This window comes from Festucalex cinctus, chromosome 10 (assembly GCF_051991245.1).
Source record: "Festucalex cinctus isolate MCC-2025b chromosome 10, RoL_Fcin_1.0, whole genome shotgun sequence".
Taxonomy (NCBI): Eukaryota; Metazoa; Chordata; class Actinopteri; order Syngnathiformes; family Syngnathidae; genus Festucalex; species Festucalex cinctus.
The window spans coordinates 17,147,398-17,164,536 of NC_135420.1; the positions used below are offsets into that span (position 1 = coordinate 17,147,398).

General features: G+C 38.2%; 2 protein-coding genes across 4 annotated transcripts; both read right to left on the minus strand.

Annotated features, from left to right (window-relative positions):
* Positions 1-1,454: 1,454 nt before the first annotated feature.
* On the minus strand, positions 1,455-5,974 carry mibp (muscle-specific beta 1 integrin binding protein). Of its 2 annotated transcripts, XM_077534864.1 has the most exons (8): positions 5,783-5,974; positions 4,742-4,832; positions 3,924-3,972; positions 3,586-3,760; positions 2,289-2,360; positions 2,088-2,194; positions 1,881-1,966; positions 1,455-1,792 (listed from the first exon to the last, which is right to left on the minus strand). In XM_077534864.1, the coding sequence occupies exons 1-7, from the start codon at positions 5,806-5,808 to the stop codon at positions 1,881-1,883; spliced, it is 606 nt and encodes a 201-aa protein (XP_077390990.1). In that variant the 5' UTR covers positions 5,809-5,974; the 3' UTR covers positions 1,455-1,792. The 2 variants fall into 2 exon arrangements, with proteins under 2 accessions (XP_077390990.1, XP_077390991.1); XM_077534865.1 differs by lacking the exon at positions 3,924-3,972.
* A 984-nt stretch (positions 5,975-6,958) lies between these two features.
* Positions 6,959-16,916, minus strand: atcaya (ATCAY kinesin light chain interacting caytaxin a). 2 transcript variants are annotated; one of them, XM_077533367.1, is made up of 13 exons: positions 16,266-16,916; positions 15,343-15,442; positions 11,996-12,054; positions 11,669-11,917; positions 11,414-11,587; positions 11,232-11,334; positions 11,029-11,160; positions 9,984-10,070; positions 9,398-9,496; positions 9,233-9,268; positions 9,074-9,142; positions 8,929-8,988; positions 6,959-8,844 (listed from the first exon to the last, which is right to left on the minus strand). In XM_077533367.1, the coding sequence occupies exons 2-12, from the start codon at positions 15,417-15,419 to the stop codon at positions 8,955-8,957; spliced, it is 1,119 nt and encodes a 372-aa protein (XP_077389493.1). In that variant the 5' UTR covers positions 15,420-15,442; positions 16,266-16,916; the 3' UTR covers positions 6,959-8,844; positions 8,929-8,954. The 2 variants fall into 2 exon arrangements, with proteins under 2 accessions (XP_077389493.1, XP_077389494.1); XM_077533368.1 differs by lacking the exons at positions 15,343-15,442; positions 16,266-16,916 and adding an exon at positions 13,641-13,888.
* Positions 16,917-17,139: the final 223 nt, after the last annotated feature.

Below are 17,139 nucleotides of genomic sequence, written 5' to 3' on the forward strand. Positions count from 1 at the left end.
ACTCTTGTGGCCATTTTATGAACTAGAAATTGGAAAAATTGAAAATTGCCAATTTCATGCAATTTTAAGGGGAAAAAAATTGCCACATTGGGATATAAAGGTCTTTCGTTCAAATTAGCTGCCATATTATTTGGGTAAATGTATATGTATCAAAAGCGCTAGTGGTATCAGTACTTGGTATCGGTATTGGTGACTATATAATTACATATATTTTTACATATGAATACACTGTTGACACATACATACATACATTATATATATATATATATATATATATATATATATATATATATATATAAATATAAAACCTTGACGTTCTCTTGAATTGATTTTTTTCCCAGTGTATACAAGCATAATTCAGGCACTTTTCAACAAATTAGAATATCGTAAAAATTTCTTTCAGCAGTTCAATTCCAAAAGTGAAACTCATATTCATTGAACACATGGGCACATACTTTTCAGAGGGCCACCTAATTTAGTTATTAAATCATTTTTAATGTATTTTTTATATAATGTAATTGTATTTTTTTGTTGTAAGATTGATGCATACACCTGCATATATAATTGCTTAAAAAAAAAGTAAATTTTATTTCCAACTATTTCAATGACTAACTGTAAAAAAAAAAAAGGAAATTAAAGAATATCCTTGCTCTTTTTGGACCACGTCATTCACTTAGCATGTCAGTGCTCAATGTTAGAATATTATGTCCATATGTTTCACGAATTAAATTACTATTTTTCCCACTTTGCAGTGACTCAGACAAAATACAGACAAAAATAATAAATCTTTATTTAACAGCAGTATGAGTGGTTGTGTTGACCTTAAGAGCAGAAAATTAAAGCGATTCCCAGAAGCGATACATGAAGTGATTGTAACCTAGTTTTATAATGTGGACAATGACAGCATGTGCCTCGTAACCTCACGTGTTGGCGATCCAGTGCTAATATGCTAAATCTTGAGGCTCACTCATCATGACATACTCCAGCATGCCGCTAGAGGTTAAACAGGGTTCAGAAACGGGAATTAAAAGGGCTGATCCAGGCGTTAAAGTGAGCAGGCGAAGCTCTCAAAACATACCAGAAGTCAATGTGCGGGAAAGGAAAACGGGGACGACTTAATTTCAGCGCGCATGTGCTATGAAGGTCTAGCTATAATTAGCATACACGAAGGCCCCAATTCCCTAAATGACAAGAAGTAGGGCACAAGGTTAAAAATCGCCTTTTAAACAATCCTCCCTTATCTGAAATGAATGTCTGATGACCTACTGACGTGTATTTAGTAGCCATCAGCAAAATTCATCTCCGCAAAGATAATACCCAATTTTATTGATGCCATCAGGTCATGGGTTTGGAGTGGCTTAGAAACACACAGAGTATTTAAGAAAATTATTAGTAACTTGTAGTACTGTTGCTGTATGACACAGAGTTAGTCTGCAAGGTATAGTGAAAAGTAACACAGTTTAAAGTAAATTTATTTTTTAAAGTGAAAAAAAAAATGTACACATTATTAGCTCTATATAAGCTAAAAAGATGATTCAGATGCTTGATGTTCTTCTCCAACATGAATAGTCCGCATGTTTATTGGTGTAAGAAAAATGTGATCCAGTGTGAATAGCAGATAAAAATCAACTCAACAATCACTTTGACCAAAAACAAAAACACTGATAAGTTAAAAATAATGCATTGTATTTACAAAAAAAAAACCCTATAAAGTCATAAAAAATAAAATAATAAAAACAATCATTGGAGCTATTTACAAGTATTTGTACAGCCCTGAAGTGCTGTCTTCATGCTGCAAGAAAACAAAAACAGAATGTTAAACAGTGGGTAATATAATGCAGGTTGACTTCCTTGAATTTAACTAGTGGTGGTTCTCTCACCTATAAACGATTAAGCAGGTTGTTCTGAATGTCTTCATGCACTTGGTTGTAGAGCTCTTCTTTGGATTTCAAGCCATCCAGGTACTCTGTGTGAAACACAGAAAAATATCCATTAAAAATAAAACCAACAGGGGGAAAAAAAATAACTTCAACACTGTTTTGTGAAAGGGTGATTGGGGGCAAGCATCCTTGCTACAGTTTGTTTACCGATATCTAAGCAGCTCTCTTCCATCTCTCTGCGGTGTTTGAGGTACATGGGCCAAACATGGCCATCAAACAGGCCAGGAGGATCTGGGACCGTGTATTGTCTTGTACTGGAAGAAGAAAAAAAAAAAAGACATTTAGTGTGAGAAATTGTATTACCAGGAGAAGGATTGGGGCAGAAATTGCTTCAAGTAGAAATGTTACCTTCTCCTTCTCTTGCACTCTTCATAGGGAATGGATATGTAATAGCACTTGTCAAAAACATCCAGCAGCTGTCTGCAGGGGCACACGTGGCAGGTGATTAACAACATTGACGCATGAAAGAACTGCGCATGTGCGTGTGTGTGTCTGTACTGCTTATCGTTGAATTCCTATTAAACACAGAAAGGCCTTTTCAGTTGAATTGCTTATCTCTTAGAGACAGGAGCACACGCGCTAAATGTGCACAGAAAGATGCCAAAAATCACTCATGTCACTCCCTTAATGGCCTCGACACCCTAAATAACCCCCAAGGTCTGTCATGTTGCATGCAGGTAATGAAACACAGCAATTCAATTAGAGCATTTTTATCAGGATAACATTTTTTTTTTTTAAATATTTTGTCGGGATAGATGTTATTACCAGAATACACACTGACTGCAGGACCGACCAGGAATCTATAAAGTTGATGCTAAGAAATAAATTACAGTAATCACCCCACAATAGCTAGACAGATACACTTTACAAACCGAACTAATGTTTCCTATTGAAATTAATGGGAATCTGAATAATTTATATTAACCAAATTTTTACTCATATGTGGTTAAAAATACTATATCCCTGTATATTATAGAAATGAGTGAAAGCGCGTAATCACAGTGTCTTATCTTAACTCCTCATTTTACCACAATCAGTACCAATTACATTGACCATGGATAGCGCTAGCCCAAAATGTCCGCCGCATTCCACAGTGCAACTCGGAAGCCAAATGTGTCATTTTGGGGAAGCTCTACCCATGGTGAATGTAAAAAGCATTCTATGCCAGCACTGTTTGCAAATTGAAAAGTAGTTTGTCAACAGTGGTAATTTGTCTTCAAAAATTTGGTGCGTAAATTGAATATATTTATAAACCAGTTCATACGTAAACCGAGGTGCACAGTAGCTCCTTGCCACCAGATGGCACCAAAAACAATTTTCTGAAAATAACAGACGATACTGTATATCCTCAACTTTACAAAGAAAAAAACCTCAGCCAACAGGTGAATTTCAATACTCGTTTATCAAAATTGACTTTCACCAAGGAACACTTTAATCCATTCATTACCCCAAATGCTTGTTTTTAATATGGTGCTTTATCCCACTAGCACTTTCTTATATATTAAAATAAAAAAATTAATAAATAAATACAAAAAAAAAAAAAAAAACTCTTGTCAAACAAATATTTTTATATGCTACTGAGACGTTTAAATTCCCACTCTAAGGATCAATAAGGCCTGTCTCACTCATCTTAAAATATACTTACGGGTCATTGTAGAGCAGGAAGCCCTCCACAATCAGAATGTGGGTCTGCTCATCTGGGTTGGCCACATCAGAGGAAGACGACAACGATACACCGTGCGACCGGGCAAACTTCACTGGATTCTCCATCCAGCCTTTTACGGTGTTGGTCATGGCCTCCATGTCCAAAGCTGTGATTACTGCGGAACAATATTAAAAGACACAAAAACAGTATATGAGCAAAGACAAAACAAGAATTGTGGAGTAAAGGTAACTGTTTTTGTATTGTCCAAGTGAATGGACTCCTTTAGAGTGTAACAATACAAAGTCATAAGGGGCTGGCAGTCTTCAGTGAGGTCTTACCATCCCATTGTTTAAAGCCGTCCTCCCCGACTTCTATCTGATCTGGTTTCTGAAATAACAGTCACCAATAAAACATTGCTGCAACCTAAAAGCCATCTAAACACTTGAAGAGGGTGGGGAATGTGTCAAAGAGAGATGAAGGAGATACTTTTGGCCATAGCGAATGAGTTAATTAAGGAGGGTACATTAATTGCGTACAGTGTTCCCCGCTATATCGCGGTTCATCATGTTGTACAGATACAGGCAAATCCAGAATTCAGTTCAGAGAGCATTGAGGTCTACTGGGAGAGATTTAGTAAAGTTCAAAACCTAAAACAAGGGGAATAATGTAATGCAGTAACATATTTTTCTACTTTATTGTATTGTTCCCACACAAGAGAGATTATCATCACCATCCTAAAGTAATAGCCCAAGTAATTTTTTTCAGAAAAGACAAAAAAAAACTGGACTAAATATTACTATTTTTACTGTACAGTACTAATAATTTCACTTCAGGGCTAGAATTGAATGATCTGTTTAACTAAGGATATAGCTAAATTTAGCAGATGGCCACAAAATTATGCAATTTTTTCATTTTTTTCTAAATATGACTTACCTAGGCTTTTATTTAACAATACAGTAGGCCATGTCATGGATTTTTTTTTTTGGATTGCCGGTGGTTCTGCAAAGTATACCTGCGATAAACGGGGAGTCACTGTACAACCAATAGAAGAAGTATGGCTAGCACACTTACAAAGATAAGCAGATGTTAGCATGCAATCTATAGTCAAACGATTTTTGGGGGACTACGAAATCAACTCCTACGTGCCAAAACTCACTTTGAAAAAGTCATCTTGGTGCACTACACAGCAGTTCGGCAACGTCTTGATCAACTTGTCAGTCAAGGTAGTTTTGCCACCATTAGTGACTCTGCAAAACAGAACAAATGCAATCATGTAAAACTGGGAGGGAGTCATGCAGTCACTTGAGCATTAAATATGATAGTACAGTAGTCATGGACCATTTGTCCAAAAAGAAGATGTTAAATATTCATAATTTGTTGATAATACAGGACAAAATGTGCCATTATGTGCTAAAATTAAAGGTGTATTGCAATAAACATATTCTGGGTAAACTTGAGCGGGACATTTGAAACATTTCCATGTGAGTCATCTCAAAAAGGGAGGGAAATTTAAACACAAGCATTGGCCAAAGCTGTAAAAAGCTGTAAACTGTCATGTTTACAGGTGCAGCTCATTACAGTTGAATATTTTAGAAGAGTTCATTTGCTTCAGTAGTTAGTATAAGTTTATTTGATTTCTTTCGTCCACAAAAGCCCACTTTCACTAAATTAATGAGTACAGTGTATTATGTAGAATCACTAAACAAAGTGAAATATCTCATGATCCTACTACCATAAGACAAAGTAGCACCCAAAAACACATTTGAAGCACACGTTTCTGTACATGTAAAATTTTAACAAGTGTCAAGCTAGTTTAAAAGATAAATGTGGATAAGTCTTTGCCGTTTATAGTTGTGGTCGAAGCTAGTGTTTTGAATCTCCCTCCATTTTTGGGTGAAGTCTCGCGGTAACATTCGAAATGTCGCGCTCATTTCAGGATGACGAACCATCGACGCCGGCGTGAATTTAAACTGGCCATGTTCCAATGGCGGGAGGATAACAACACAAAATTACTACATGGGGGGGAAAAATAAAAGGAAAAGGGGAAAACACTCCAATGCTCATGAAGTCAGCAACCAGCAATGCATGTCGTACTACAAATTGTTTTTGTGTGATCTCACTGCTGTCTTTTTGTGGTAATGTAAGCGAGACATGTGAAGTAGTTAAATAGTCAAAACAGCAAATTCCAAAGACTTACCCGCCAATTCCTATAACGTATTTCATTGTTTCTCCTCTTCTCAGTGGTCCTTGTCAAGTGAAGCAACACGAAGTCCTGATATGAACCCCAAAATATTAATTAAACACTATTTTCCTTTCCGCACTCTCCTTCGTTTTACTACTTCATTGAACGTGAGCACGAGCCACTAGGATTTATATACAGTATTCTCGAGGACGGGTGACGTCAGCCGACGCAGGAGGCACCAGTGAGGAATTTTACGAGTCAGGCGTCAGCACCCCCTCATCCAATCAGATTATCCTTAGCCCGGAACCTCTAACCAATCAAAACAAGCATATTTTCATATTTCTCTGCACCTGCTTATATCGATCATTGTCGGACCGTTCTGTAATATTCCTCTCCATCTGCTCCCTATAGTACCACTGATGTAACAACAGTGTGGAAAACTCCCGTCAGTTAAGTCATAACATAACATTTATTTTCTTTTGGACCCATTTGTTCATAATCTATATTTTTATTATTACGATGGGAAAAGTTGGAGTTATTTTTATTTAAACCTAAAAGTTTAGCAACAATTAGTCATATGCTGTATTTATGATTTATGGCATTTTTATTTTGAAACCAAACACTGGAGCAGCTTATTATTGTATTTTTTTTCCATTGAAATTGAAATTGAATATAACAAAACAATAGCAATTATATCCAAATAACTGAATAATTTTATTTTGGCCCATTTGTACACTAGCTTGAGCATTTTATTACTAAAAAATAATATATATTATAATATAATAATAACCTAAAATATAAGGGAGTACAGGACAAACAATACCATTTTACAGATTGTTCTCCCATTTTAGCTTTTTATTTTTTATGCCACCTTTGAACAGACCTTTGCTTCCTCCATGAAACATGTTTCTATTTGTGTCTGTGTGTGAATTCTGTCACAGTCGTAGGGGGTCAGGGGGGGTCAGCTGTTGGGGCCTCTCCCAAGTGTGCTGGGGAGAAGGGTGTGATTTGTCACATGTCACCATGTGATGTCATGGGACTCCCTCTTATCTAAGAAAAGATGAACATGGGTCTTGTCGGGTGAATGACATATAAAAAGCCCCAAATGAAACATTGGTAGAGGTCATTTCATGGTCTATTTCCACTCTAAATTTCACTCTGGACTGTCATAGCTACAAGCAAAATACCAAGTTGATTTTAGGGAGTGACTATTTATTAATTTCTATTCACAAAGCAGACATAATCATCCAACTATGAACAACAACAACTTGTATCGCAATAACGTAAAAAAAATAAAACAAAAAATAAATAGCCAGCGTCTGTGTGACTATATTGTGCTTTTATGATCAAGCGTAAACTCATTTTGGAAAATTCATGTGAGTTCATGTTTGTATACACAGCATAGAGATAACATAGCAGAGTTTGGCTTCATATGACAAGTCTATATGACTAATTGTCATATTTTGTCATTATTATTGATGACTTCAATATGAGGCACAAAAAACAACAACAAAATAATAGAAACCATCAAGCTCGATAAAACATTTCAAGGGGTGTCTCAAGTTTTAGAAGCATCACAAAATATCAAATTAACGAAGAATTTAACATCCATCCATCCATCCATCCATCCATTTTCTTGACCGCTTATTCCTCACAAGGGTCGCGGGGGGTGCTGGCGCCTATCTCAGCTGGCTCTGGGCAGTAGTCGGGGGACACCCTAGACTGGTTGCCAACCAATCGCAGAAGAATTTAACAGTAACAAATAAATTCTCCAAATGGGCTCTCATGCACAAGTTTTTAATAAAACTAAATACATTTTGAAGGCCATCAGTAACTCTTTAGGCTAAACAATTTACACAATTGCATTGCTGTTAATACACTTGATGTAGATTTAGTAGAAAAATAAATTACAGCGTTCTGTTCTCCTGCTACCAAAACTGTTGCTGGCAACGGAAGAAGAAGAAGAAGAAAGAAACTGAGATATTTGAGAAACTTAGAAAATGATTTTATGTTGGACCCGTATAACAATGGGGTTTTTATGTTGAACTAATAAAACGCAATCATGTTGAACAGGTCAACTTTTTTTTTATACGTGTATTCCTCTTACAATCAAGGAAATTTTCTTCGTAAAAATAAAAACGTGCAAAATGTGACTGTGCTTTGAAGAGTAGTGCAAAAGGTACAGTACTGTATGTAAAATAAAATACAATAAACAAAAATAAGCAAAACTTAAGTGATACCCAAACTAATAACGTATTTTACATTTAAGCTATTTGTATGATCATAAGCATGCGTGAATAAAGGAAGCACTAAATCTTGCATGTTTTAAAATCAGCAGGATTAGCTCCCTTTGGCAAATACGGTACAATACGGCAAATACCGAGAAAGAGCAAAGAAGGTCTTAATTAAAACAGTTGTGTTCATTAACTCCACCTTATGTTTTCTTAGTGATGTTTGTTTGCATTTTAGCAGGATTATGCTAAACAATTGCTCAGCCTTTATTTGCCAAACTGTGATTCTATGGAGCTATTTGTAGCCATAAGCCAAAAGGGGTAAATGATTACAAAATAGGAAATAGTGGATTCAGTGATGTGATATCATAGTTGTCTGCATTTTAAACTCAAGTGACAGAGGCACGTGGTAAAGTGTGAAAGTGGAGATGGAGGTCCTTGTCAGTCAAGTCATGGACATTCTCAATTCTCAGGTCAGTACACAATGTATTGCAGTATTTACATGTAAAACACGTTAACTGAGCCTGTCTTCCATCTGTCTGGTTTGACTTCGTCTGTGCAGTATCCAGAGAAGAGGAAAATCCTTTTGCCATTCTTCCAGTGAATCACATAAAGCAAACGTTCAGCGCGAGCCGCGCCACCATTAAAGTGCAAAAGTCCAAAGGACCAAGAAGCTCCTTTGCAAATGTGACATTTGCGAATGAACCCCTCTCATCAAAATGGAGAAAAAAGATGGGACGTTCACATTGCATTTGCCACCTTAACTGTGATGGAAAAATGAGCGCTCAAGGAAGCACATGTAGTCTTTGAGGCTTCGATGAATACATTGATGCTCCAAGTGGCACACTGCAGTAAAAGAAAGTGAGGGAATTCAAGAGAAAAGCAACACAATGTTTTACTGTATTATGACTATTATATAGCTCATATTACCTGTGCAATCGTAATGTTCTTCCTTTTCATAATCCTTGTTCTACAATCATCGACTTTGGCCTGTAAAGAGAGGAAAATGCAGTGAGAATGAGAGAACATCAAATTTCAAATCTACAGCCACAACAAAACATTTTGGACCATGTACCTCTCTGACTTTTTGTTGACTGGTTCCTGTGGCTGTTTTTCCACCTGTTGCTTCTGCTCTTGCTCCATTCTAATTGACATTCACATTGAATATGATCTGAAGTAATAGTTTGCACGAAGGAATAAAGTGCTAGACAAAGAGTTAGGACTAAAAACTCACCTTTCTCTACGGGCTTTAATCCTCTCCTCGTCAAACCTGCAATGAAAAAAATGTTTTAATCTTACAGTTAATCCTGTTTAGACATTTTCAACAATTGCAAAACAATTGAAGAATGTGACTGCTTGCGATTTGGGAGTCAGACTATTCCTCGTGAGAAGAACTTACTGCAAAACACATTCCGGTATGTGTACGTGCTCCATAGGGACCATTTGGGCCAGTTCATCCAGGCTGTGAACATACTGGATTTTATTCATGAACTTCACACTGTAAATGACAGCAAGAGAACGGCACAATCAATACATGTAAAGTACTAAAACATTTATATTTTTGCAATATGATTTGGTATACATTTATCCTGAATGATCTTTCTTACTTTATTTATTTAATTATTTAATTAGTCTTAGAATAAAAATAGTAAGATGGTGACAGACAATAGCAATAGTCTTCACTTTTTTTCAAATTAGGACCTCAGAATGTTTTTTTTCTGGTATTTATGATCTTAACTTGTTTTTATAATATTGTATTTGGCAATTAAGCTCTGTGCGAGGTTTGTGCAGGACATTTCTCCGAAAACCTACGAGACACTGCCTTAGTTTAAGGTATCGGGTACTCATGGAGCCTGCCGATACCAGCCACCGATGCTTAAAGCGTAAAATAAATAAATAAATAAATAAATAAATAAATAAAAATAAAAAAAAATCTGACATAGATTAGGTCTTTAAACCATATTTTTTAGGCTTGTGAATCTCACCTGATAAAGGGCCTGGATATCGCCAGCACAGTGCGTATGAACCAAGTAGGATGAGCAATGACCAGAGACTTCAAATTCTTCCTCAATCTGATATCAAAAAAAGAAAAAAAAATGAATTAAAACATCTTAGAATTCTGTTTAAAGGGATACTTGACTCATTGAACAATTTTCAGCAGTGAAAATGTAATATTTTGTCCAGAATTAACTTCATTATTTTTCATGTACAATTAATACCTTTAAAAAGTATTTTTTTCTATTTGCTGCCGACTGATGATGACATCACCTGTGCTGAAAAAGTAGATAACGGCGAATCATGGCTCACCTGTTTTCTGGGTTTGATCAGTAAACTGAGCCATGATTGGTCGTTACCTAATTCTTAAGCACAGGTGATGTCACCATCAGTTGACAGCAAGTAGAAAAAATACTTTTTAAAGGTATTAATTGTACATAAAAAATAATGAAGTTACCACATTAATTATAGACACAACATTAACTTTTTACTGCTGAAAATAGCTCAATGAGTCAAGTATGACTTTAAAAATTTGCCTTATTATTGTAGGGGTCTTTGAAATGTTTTGCACCTTCCCTGCACCTGAATAAGATAATGGAAAATATTATTTTCAAGTGTAGTTTTAGAACACTACACCCACGACCAAAATGAATATGACACCACCAAATGTTTCCACTGAAATTAGTGGAGTTTGTTTGCCCGCATTAGCAAAGCAATGTTCTTATCAACACCCAAGGTATCTTTCTAAAGGCATAAACATTCAATGAAGCTCTTCAATCTCTTTGAATGCTTTGGGTGCATCTAATTCGCGTTAAATTTAAATGTCGTGATCCATATTTTTGTTGTTTGGATTGCGTTTGATTTTGTCTTGTTTTGTTGTGGTTCATGTCTTGCCTGCTCATTAGTTTTTTTTTTTTTCCGCCTGTGCTCGTCAACCCGTTGTGAAGGGAAAGACATGAAGCACAAACACACCCCCCCCCCCAAAAAAAGAAGAGACAAAACCAAATGCAGTGCATTTAAAAGTTTCTTTCACACCTTCTGTCAATCATCTGGTAGCATTTCTTGAGCCAGCTAATTCCAGGCATCTTACTCCTGGGTGTGGCTCCATTCATGTAGATGATCAGGTAGTCTTCAGCTACCAGCATCTCCAGACTGCTCACCACGTACCTGGAAGAGCAGGAAACGGTACTTATTCATGTTTCCTATCCACAATTGTGACATAAAACTCTAGAACTCACAGGAAGAGGTTTTCCATGATGTAGTGGTATTCTGCGATGCTGCTGTCAGGCAGGTAGCATGCAGAGAATACAATGATGGCGTTCAGGCCCTCTCCAAAATAACCTGAGGAGAGGGTTTGGATTTAAAAAAATATATACAGTATATTTTTTAAATTCACACTAGATATTCCGCTATCACTGACCTCCATGCGTGATGACTCTCTGGTACGGTCGGATGATCTGCATGTCAATTCTGTGCTCCTGTTCTCCAATGATCACCGTCCTCCACAGGCGTCCGTTGTTGGCATTCCCGTCCTCGTCCAAGTCTCCCGTACCACCAGTCGGACCGGCTTTTGCCGAGGCCACTGGAGTGTCATCTGGAATGATTGATTCACTCGTCAAATTATTAAGAACACCTGGATAATCTAAGCGCAGGTGTTGTTGATGTCGTCCTTTACCTTCCCATTCAAGGTCATTGCCATTGGTGATGAACTCCAGCGAGTCCGTCTCATCCGGCGTGTCGATGTCATCCACGTTGATGTCCAAGTCGTCGGGTGTGTCCAGAAAGTCATCCGACAGCAGCGATCCCTCGCTTTTATCCAGGGACAGATTCATCTCCGGCGCAACTAACGTACGGCGTGTACGGTGCGAGGACGACACGCCCGCGCTTCCTCCAGGTGGGCTCACGTTGAGGGTGTCGGGAGGAGCTATGAAGGAAACAGGAGAGGTGACATAAGAGCTTTCCAAAAATGAGAAATTGAGAGGTTCTCAATGAATTGTCTTACAGGTTCTGTTGTCTGTGAGGCCACAGGAGGAATCCATGTCTCCGTATTCGGGTAAAAGTCTGAGTGACAAACAACACAACATTTATGTATTTGATGAGCTTATTTTATTTTATTTCATTTTATTTCTTTTTATTTAATTTTATTTTCATTTAATTTATTATTATTTTTTTTTATTTCACTCCCCATTCACTCCCAGCCATTTTCATTGAAGCAACCCTCTTCGCTCCGGGCTATTTTACTGGATTTCAACTGATTTTGCGAGTCCCACAGAATATTGTGTTCTATTGCTTTAAAAACATGGAACCTACCAAAATAAATATTAGAGTCTCTTCTTTCATCAGGAAAAAAAAAGTATATATCTGTTTCCGTTTTGCAGCAATTAGCATTAGAATATAGCTAAGTTTCATCATTCACAAATCTGCTTAAAATTGTGGGGAAACAGCTTGTTTTCATCATGGCCCTGGTTGATCTCTTATACTCTGCTGCCACCTGCTGGCCGTTGTTGTTATTACTACTATTTTTTTCACCTGTTCTTTGCAGTTGAGAGGCTACATCAAAGCCTTCTGTATGCTCAGCATAAAAAAAAACACATTAAAAAAATGTATAAATACGTTTTTGGGACACAATACATTTAAAATGGAACGTATTTATACGTTTTTGGGAGCAAATGAGTTAAGAACAAAATTCTCTGTTTCAGTAAACAGGTGATTGGTCATTACCTGAGTGGGCGGCTATTTTGCCTGAAAATGACCTCACAGATGCTCAGGGCTCAAGTAATAACCAATCATGGCTCAATTTCAGAAAACAGGTGAGCCGTGATTGGTCGTTACCTGAGCCCTAAGAAACTGTAATGTCATTTTCATTCAACAGCAAGTGGCAAAATGGCCGCCCTCTGAGATGGATAAAAACAGATGAAATTTGCTGCTTGTCATGTTTTCTACAAACACAATATAATAATTATTATTATTATTTAGTTCTCAGTAAACTGTGCTGGTGTGCCGAATGTTGTGTCCACTGCCTATGAGAGAGTACCATAATAATAACTTTACACAAAAGAATGTTAGATTACTCCAATTACTATGATGTTCAATGGACCATTCAAAATAACACTTTTGCCACTAATCCATCTTAACACCGAAAATGGGCATGCGAAGAAGAAAATGGTAATTAACTTCTCTCCGGGGACAGATGAAGATTACAAGGCTGCCAGGCAACATGAGGCAGAGCAGAGGAGGGAGGAGAAGGAAAAGGGAGGAGAGAAAATGCGGATGAGGGGAACAAAACACATCAAATTCTTTTTTGTGTGTTTCATAATTTATTCACATCACCCAAGACAACACTAACTATAAGTGCAAGTGATGCAGGGAGCTACACTGCAGTGTGTTTTTCCAGCTAAGGTGGTCTTTGCGCGTCTCCACGTGCTGCATTCCTGCGTATGCTTCATCATCCCTTCTGCGGGAGAATGGCGAACAGTCCCCTCTGAGCCACTGATAAACATCCTGAGTCCCTCCCTCAAGCACCCTTTTGCAAAATGATCAGTTTTGTACAGGATAAAATTGTAATAGAACAGAGAGAGCAAGATAATCCCTTTTGTTGCAATCTAGGTGAATTTCAACCATCAATATGAGTATTAAGCGATTCCTACCTTACAAAAGTGAGGTCAAATCAGTATTTTGGGCAGGGCTACACAAGTGTGCCTTTATCTTCCGTATTCTTATTCATCCTCAGTCTTCCCTCCATTAGTTCAATACAGAGCATCTCTCAGAGGCCACTTAAAAAGCGCTTCTGCTCCTTCTGTTTCTCTCCACCACTAAAAGCTGACACCATTTCAGCAATGGCGATGTTGTGTTTTGGATCGGTGACTGCTGCTGCATCACATGACCATCCCCAGACCATTCACAAAGAGTGTCGCACCTGCTCTAGGAAGCAGGGAGGAGGAAGGCTCTGTGTCACATTTGTTCTCTTTTATGGTCCGCCGAGCATTGCATCATCACCTTACATTTTTGGATGATCACATCATACTTGCACAATTAACAGCTGCATCAACAATGTAAAGATTGTGAAGATTATTATTATGCTTATTTGTCTGTTGCTTGTACTGCTTATTTTCCCTGTATTGTTTTGTTTTTATGATTGCTCATAGGGATGTTTGATACAATTTTTTTAAGACTACTATCAGTACAAACACTCAACTCTTGAGTAGCCACCAATACCAATACCAAATATCATTACAAAGCACCAATACCAATAGTACTTTTATCTAAAATATAGCCTCCTCCCAAAAAAAAAAAAAAACAAAAACAAAAAAACAATAACAGCCCATCTCTAGTTGTTAAGCATTTGTCAAAGGACATTTCTCGTAAACAATCCATCCATCCATCCATTTTCTTGACCGCTTATTCCTCACAAGGGTCGCGGGGGCTGCTGGCGCCTATCTCAGCTGGCTCTGGGCAGTAGGGGGGGGGACACCCTGGACTGGTTGCCAACCAATCGCAGGGCACACAGAGACGAACAACCATCCACACTCACACGCACACCTAGGGACAATTCAGAGCGCCCAATTAACCTGCCATGCATGTCTTTGGAATGTGGGAGGAGACCGGAGTACCCGGAGAAGAGTAAACAATCCACATGAATAATTATCATCATCATTGTTTAAAGTACTATTAGGAAAAATATGCCTTTGCACTTGTAAAATGTATTGTATGTGTTTTAGTATGAGGATAAGCAACCAGATGATGTGTCTCTCTGATCGTATCTTTGCTGTGAGACAAAACAAGACGTCTGTGGTTGGTGGTCACCAGCTGCATGAGGCAGATGATAACTGCCTGTTCATGTGCATAATATATGACCTCGCATAATGAGAAGGAGGCAGTCATTTCTTAGACCAGCCATCAGGTTGTACTTGTATTTGAACTGTCTCCCTCCTTGCATATTTTTAGTTAGTTGTATCTCTTTGCATCTCTATCAACTCTGAAATATGACTTCACAAGATGTCAAACCATGGATGACACACATAAATCCCATTTTCAACATGCTCAGAACATTTTTGTTTCTGTTTTCTTAATCACTTATCGATTTACAGTTTGTGGGATAACCAGAAAATAACCAGACTGTTAAGACATGGCTCTGTGAATGTCAGAGATCAGGTTGGTGATTGTTATTCTGGTCACCATATTGAGAAATCTTTCATCTGTCACGATGAGCCATAGCATTTTACTATCCCTCTGACTTTAAGTCAAAGTAGATTTACAGTGCCAAACAATGCAGGAATATGACATGCACAGGTCCAAATAACACAAAACAAGTGAGAGGATTCTTACCAGTTCAAAGTAGCAATAACTCACCTGGGGAAATCTTCATCCTGCCACTCGTCTTTCACTTCCATGTTCTCCATTCTTAGAGTTGCTTCGGTGGTGCCCATCCCTCAGCAAGGGGAGCAAGGGCCTAAAAATAAGCGCAGACACATATTTGTAAAAACAATTTGAAACGCAGGACAAAAACTGATAAACTAGCTGACCAGCTCCAGTGAAGAGATGTTACATTTAAATAGTAAATGAAACCGTTTGCTTTAGTGGCTAGATTAAATCCACTCAATTTACACTTCATGGTGACATTTAGGGGTTGAAAGCACTGTGGGTCACATTGTTCTATACCCCTGCCCACTTCGCACATGTGAGAAGCATGTGATGAAGCCCATTTTGTGAGTCAAGTCAGATATTGTACGAGCTTCCTCCTGGGTGGAAATCAATAGGTCATTATTGAGAATACACTATTTCTTCCTAACTATTTTCTAATCCTGTTTTAGCCTACCTTAAGATCACCAACATTGCTAAATAAAGTAACCAAAATATGAGAAACACCTCTCAATGTTGCAAACGAAAACCACAACAATAAACATATTGTTGAATAGCCCCTCAATAATATTTGAGGTTAGAATCTTACCAAATAACATAATTTTATTGGTAAAGTCAAGGTTATCATACACTCTAAGGCGCACGTCTGTAAGGCGCACGTGTGACATAAATAAAAATTCAACCAAAATGCACTGGAATTTTAATGTGCTGATTTCCACCCATGGAAGGGGGGAGAAACTGCAGCACAAGTCAAACATGCCAATTGGCGCACAAATCTGAATCTCCAATCTGTGAAGCTGCTGCACATCATTAACAACAAGACGGCCCCATTGCATTTTTTTGGTGTGACCTAGAACAGTTGGATTTCATGAGGTCAGCTTAGCATCTGGCATGACGTCAACGACTATACTCACATGAGATGGTGGAGAACTCCTTCAAATTCTTCAAATTGTCTGGCCCTCCGTGTGTGCGTATTGTTAACCTTCCATCTCCTCACTCACAGGAACAGAAATTTGAGTCCATCCTCCAAACTGACCCAAATGCATACGTCTCCTCTTCCTCTACTTCACATGCACGTACACTCATGCATACACACGCAGACAGTGTCCTCAATGTCAGTTGCTAGCCAGCAGCAGGTGCTTGAAGACAGGGGGCACCTCTGTGCTGGATCCCCCCCCCCCCCAGCCGCCCTCCCCGTCTCTTTTCCTTCGGCTCTTCCACCTTTGTTGGGAAAAGACTGGTTGTGAAGAGTGAGTCGACAGGCTGCCTCTTAAACCCTGAATTTCTTCAGTCAGAGAGCATCAGCTGCGGCATCATGATCTTGATCATTCCTCTCAATCGTGCTTCTAAATATTACCCATTTCCTAACCCTACTTGTATTGACTATATCAAAATTTTTCCTCGGTAGAATCTTTTTTTTTTAATCCTGCAGCAACTTGGGGAAAAGAAGCACTGATCTCTGCTATAATCCTGATGCTGTTGGTGGTTCTCGATGTCGTCAGTGTTCCCTGGCAACAGCATCCTGTTCTCCCCTCCTACCCGTGTCTCTTTCACACTCACTGCCCCAACTCTCAAATCCCCTCTCCACACATTCATTATTCAACATCCTTACTTCAAATGCAGCCAATCAGATCAGCTCTCGACCAAATGCAGCTGACTGCTAAGTCCATCCATCCATCCATTTTCCCCCTATATCATTTGTTCTCATCTGGGTCATAGGTGAGCTGTAGCTCATCCAAACCGACTTAGGGCAAAAGAGACTGGGTGCACACTGGGCAGAGACAAATA

Excerpts from the sequence above, each read along its gene's own strand:
- mibp (XM_077534864.1), bottom strand. The coding sequence starts at position 5,808 with ATGAAATACGTTATAGGAATTGGCGG. Across the intron at positions 4,833-5,782 it reads TACGTTATAGGAATTGGCGG|AGTCACTAATGGTGGCAAAA; the intron begins GTAAGTCTTTGG and ends TCTGTTTTGCAG. Across the intron at positions 2,195-2,288 it reads GAGTGCAAGAGAAGGAGAAG|TACAAGACAATACACGGTCC; the intron begins GTAACATTTCTA and ends TTCTTCTTCCAG.
- atcaya (XM_077533367.1), bottom strand. The coding sequence starts at position 15,419 with ATGGGCACCACCGAAGCAACTCTAAGAATGGAGAACATGGAAGTGAAA. Across the intron at positions 11,588-11,668 it reads CAATGACCTTGAATGGGAAG|ATGACACTCCAGTGGCCTCG; the intron begins GTAAAGGACGAC and ends CAATCATTCCAG. Across the intron at positions 9,143-9,232 it reads ATTAAAGCCCGTAGAGAAAG|AATGGAGCAAGAGCAGAAGC; the intron begins GTGAGTTTTTAG and ends AATGTCAATTAG.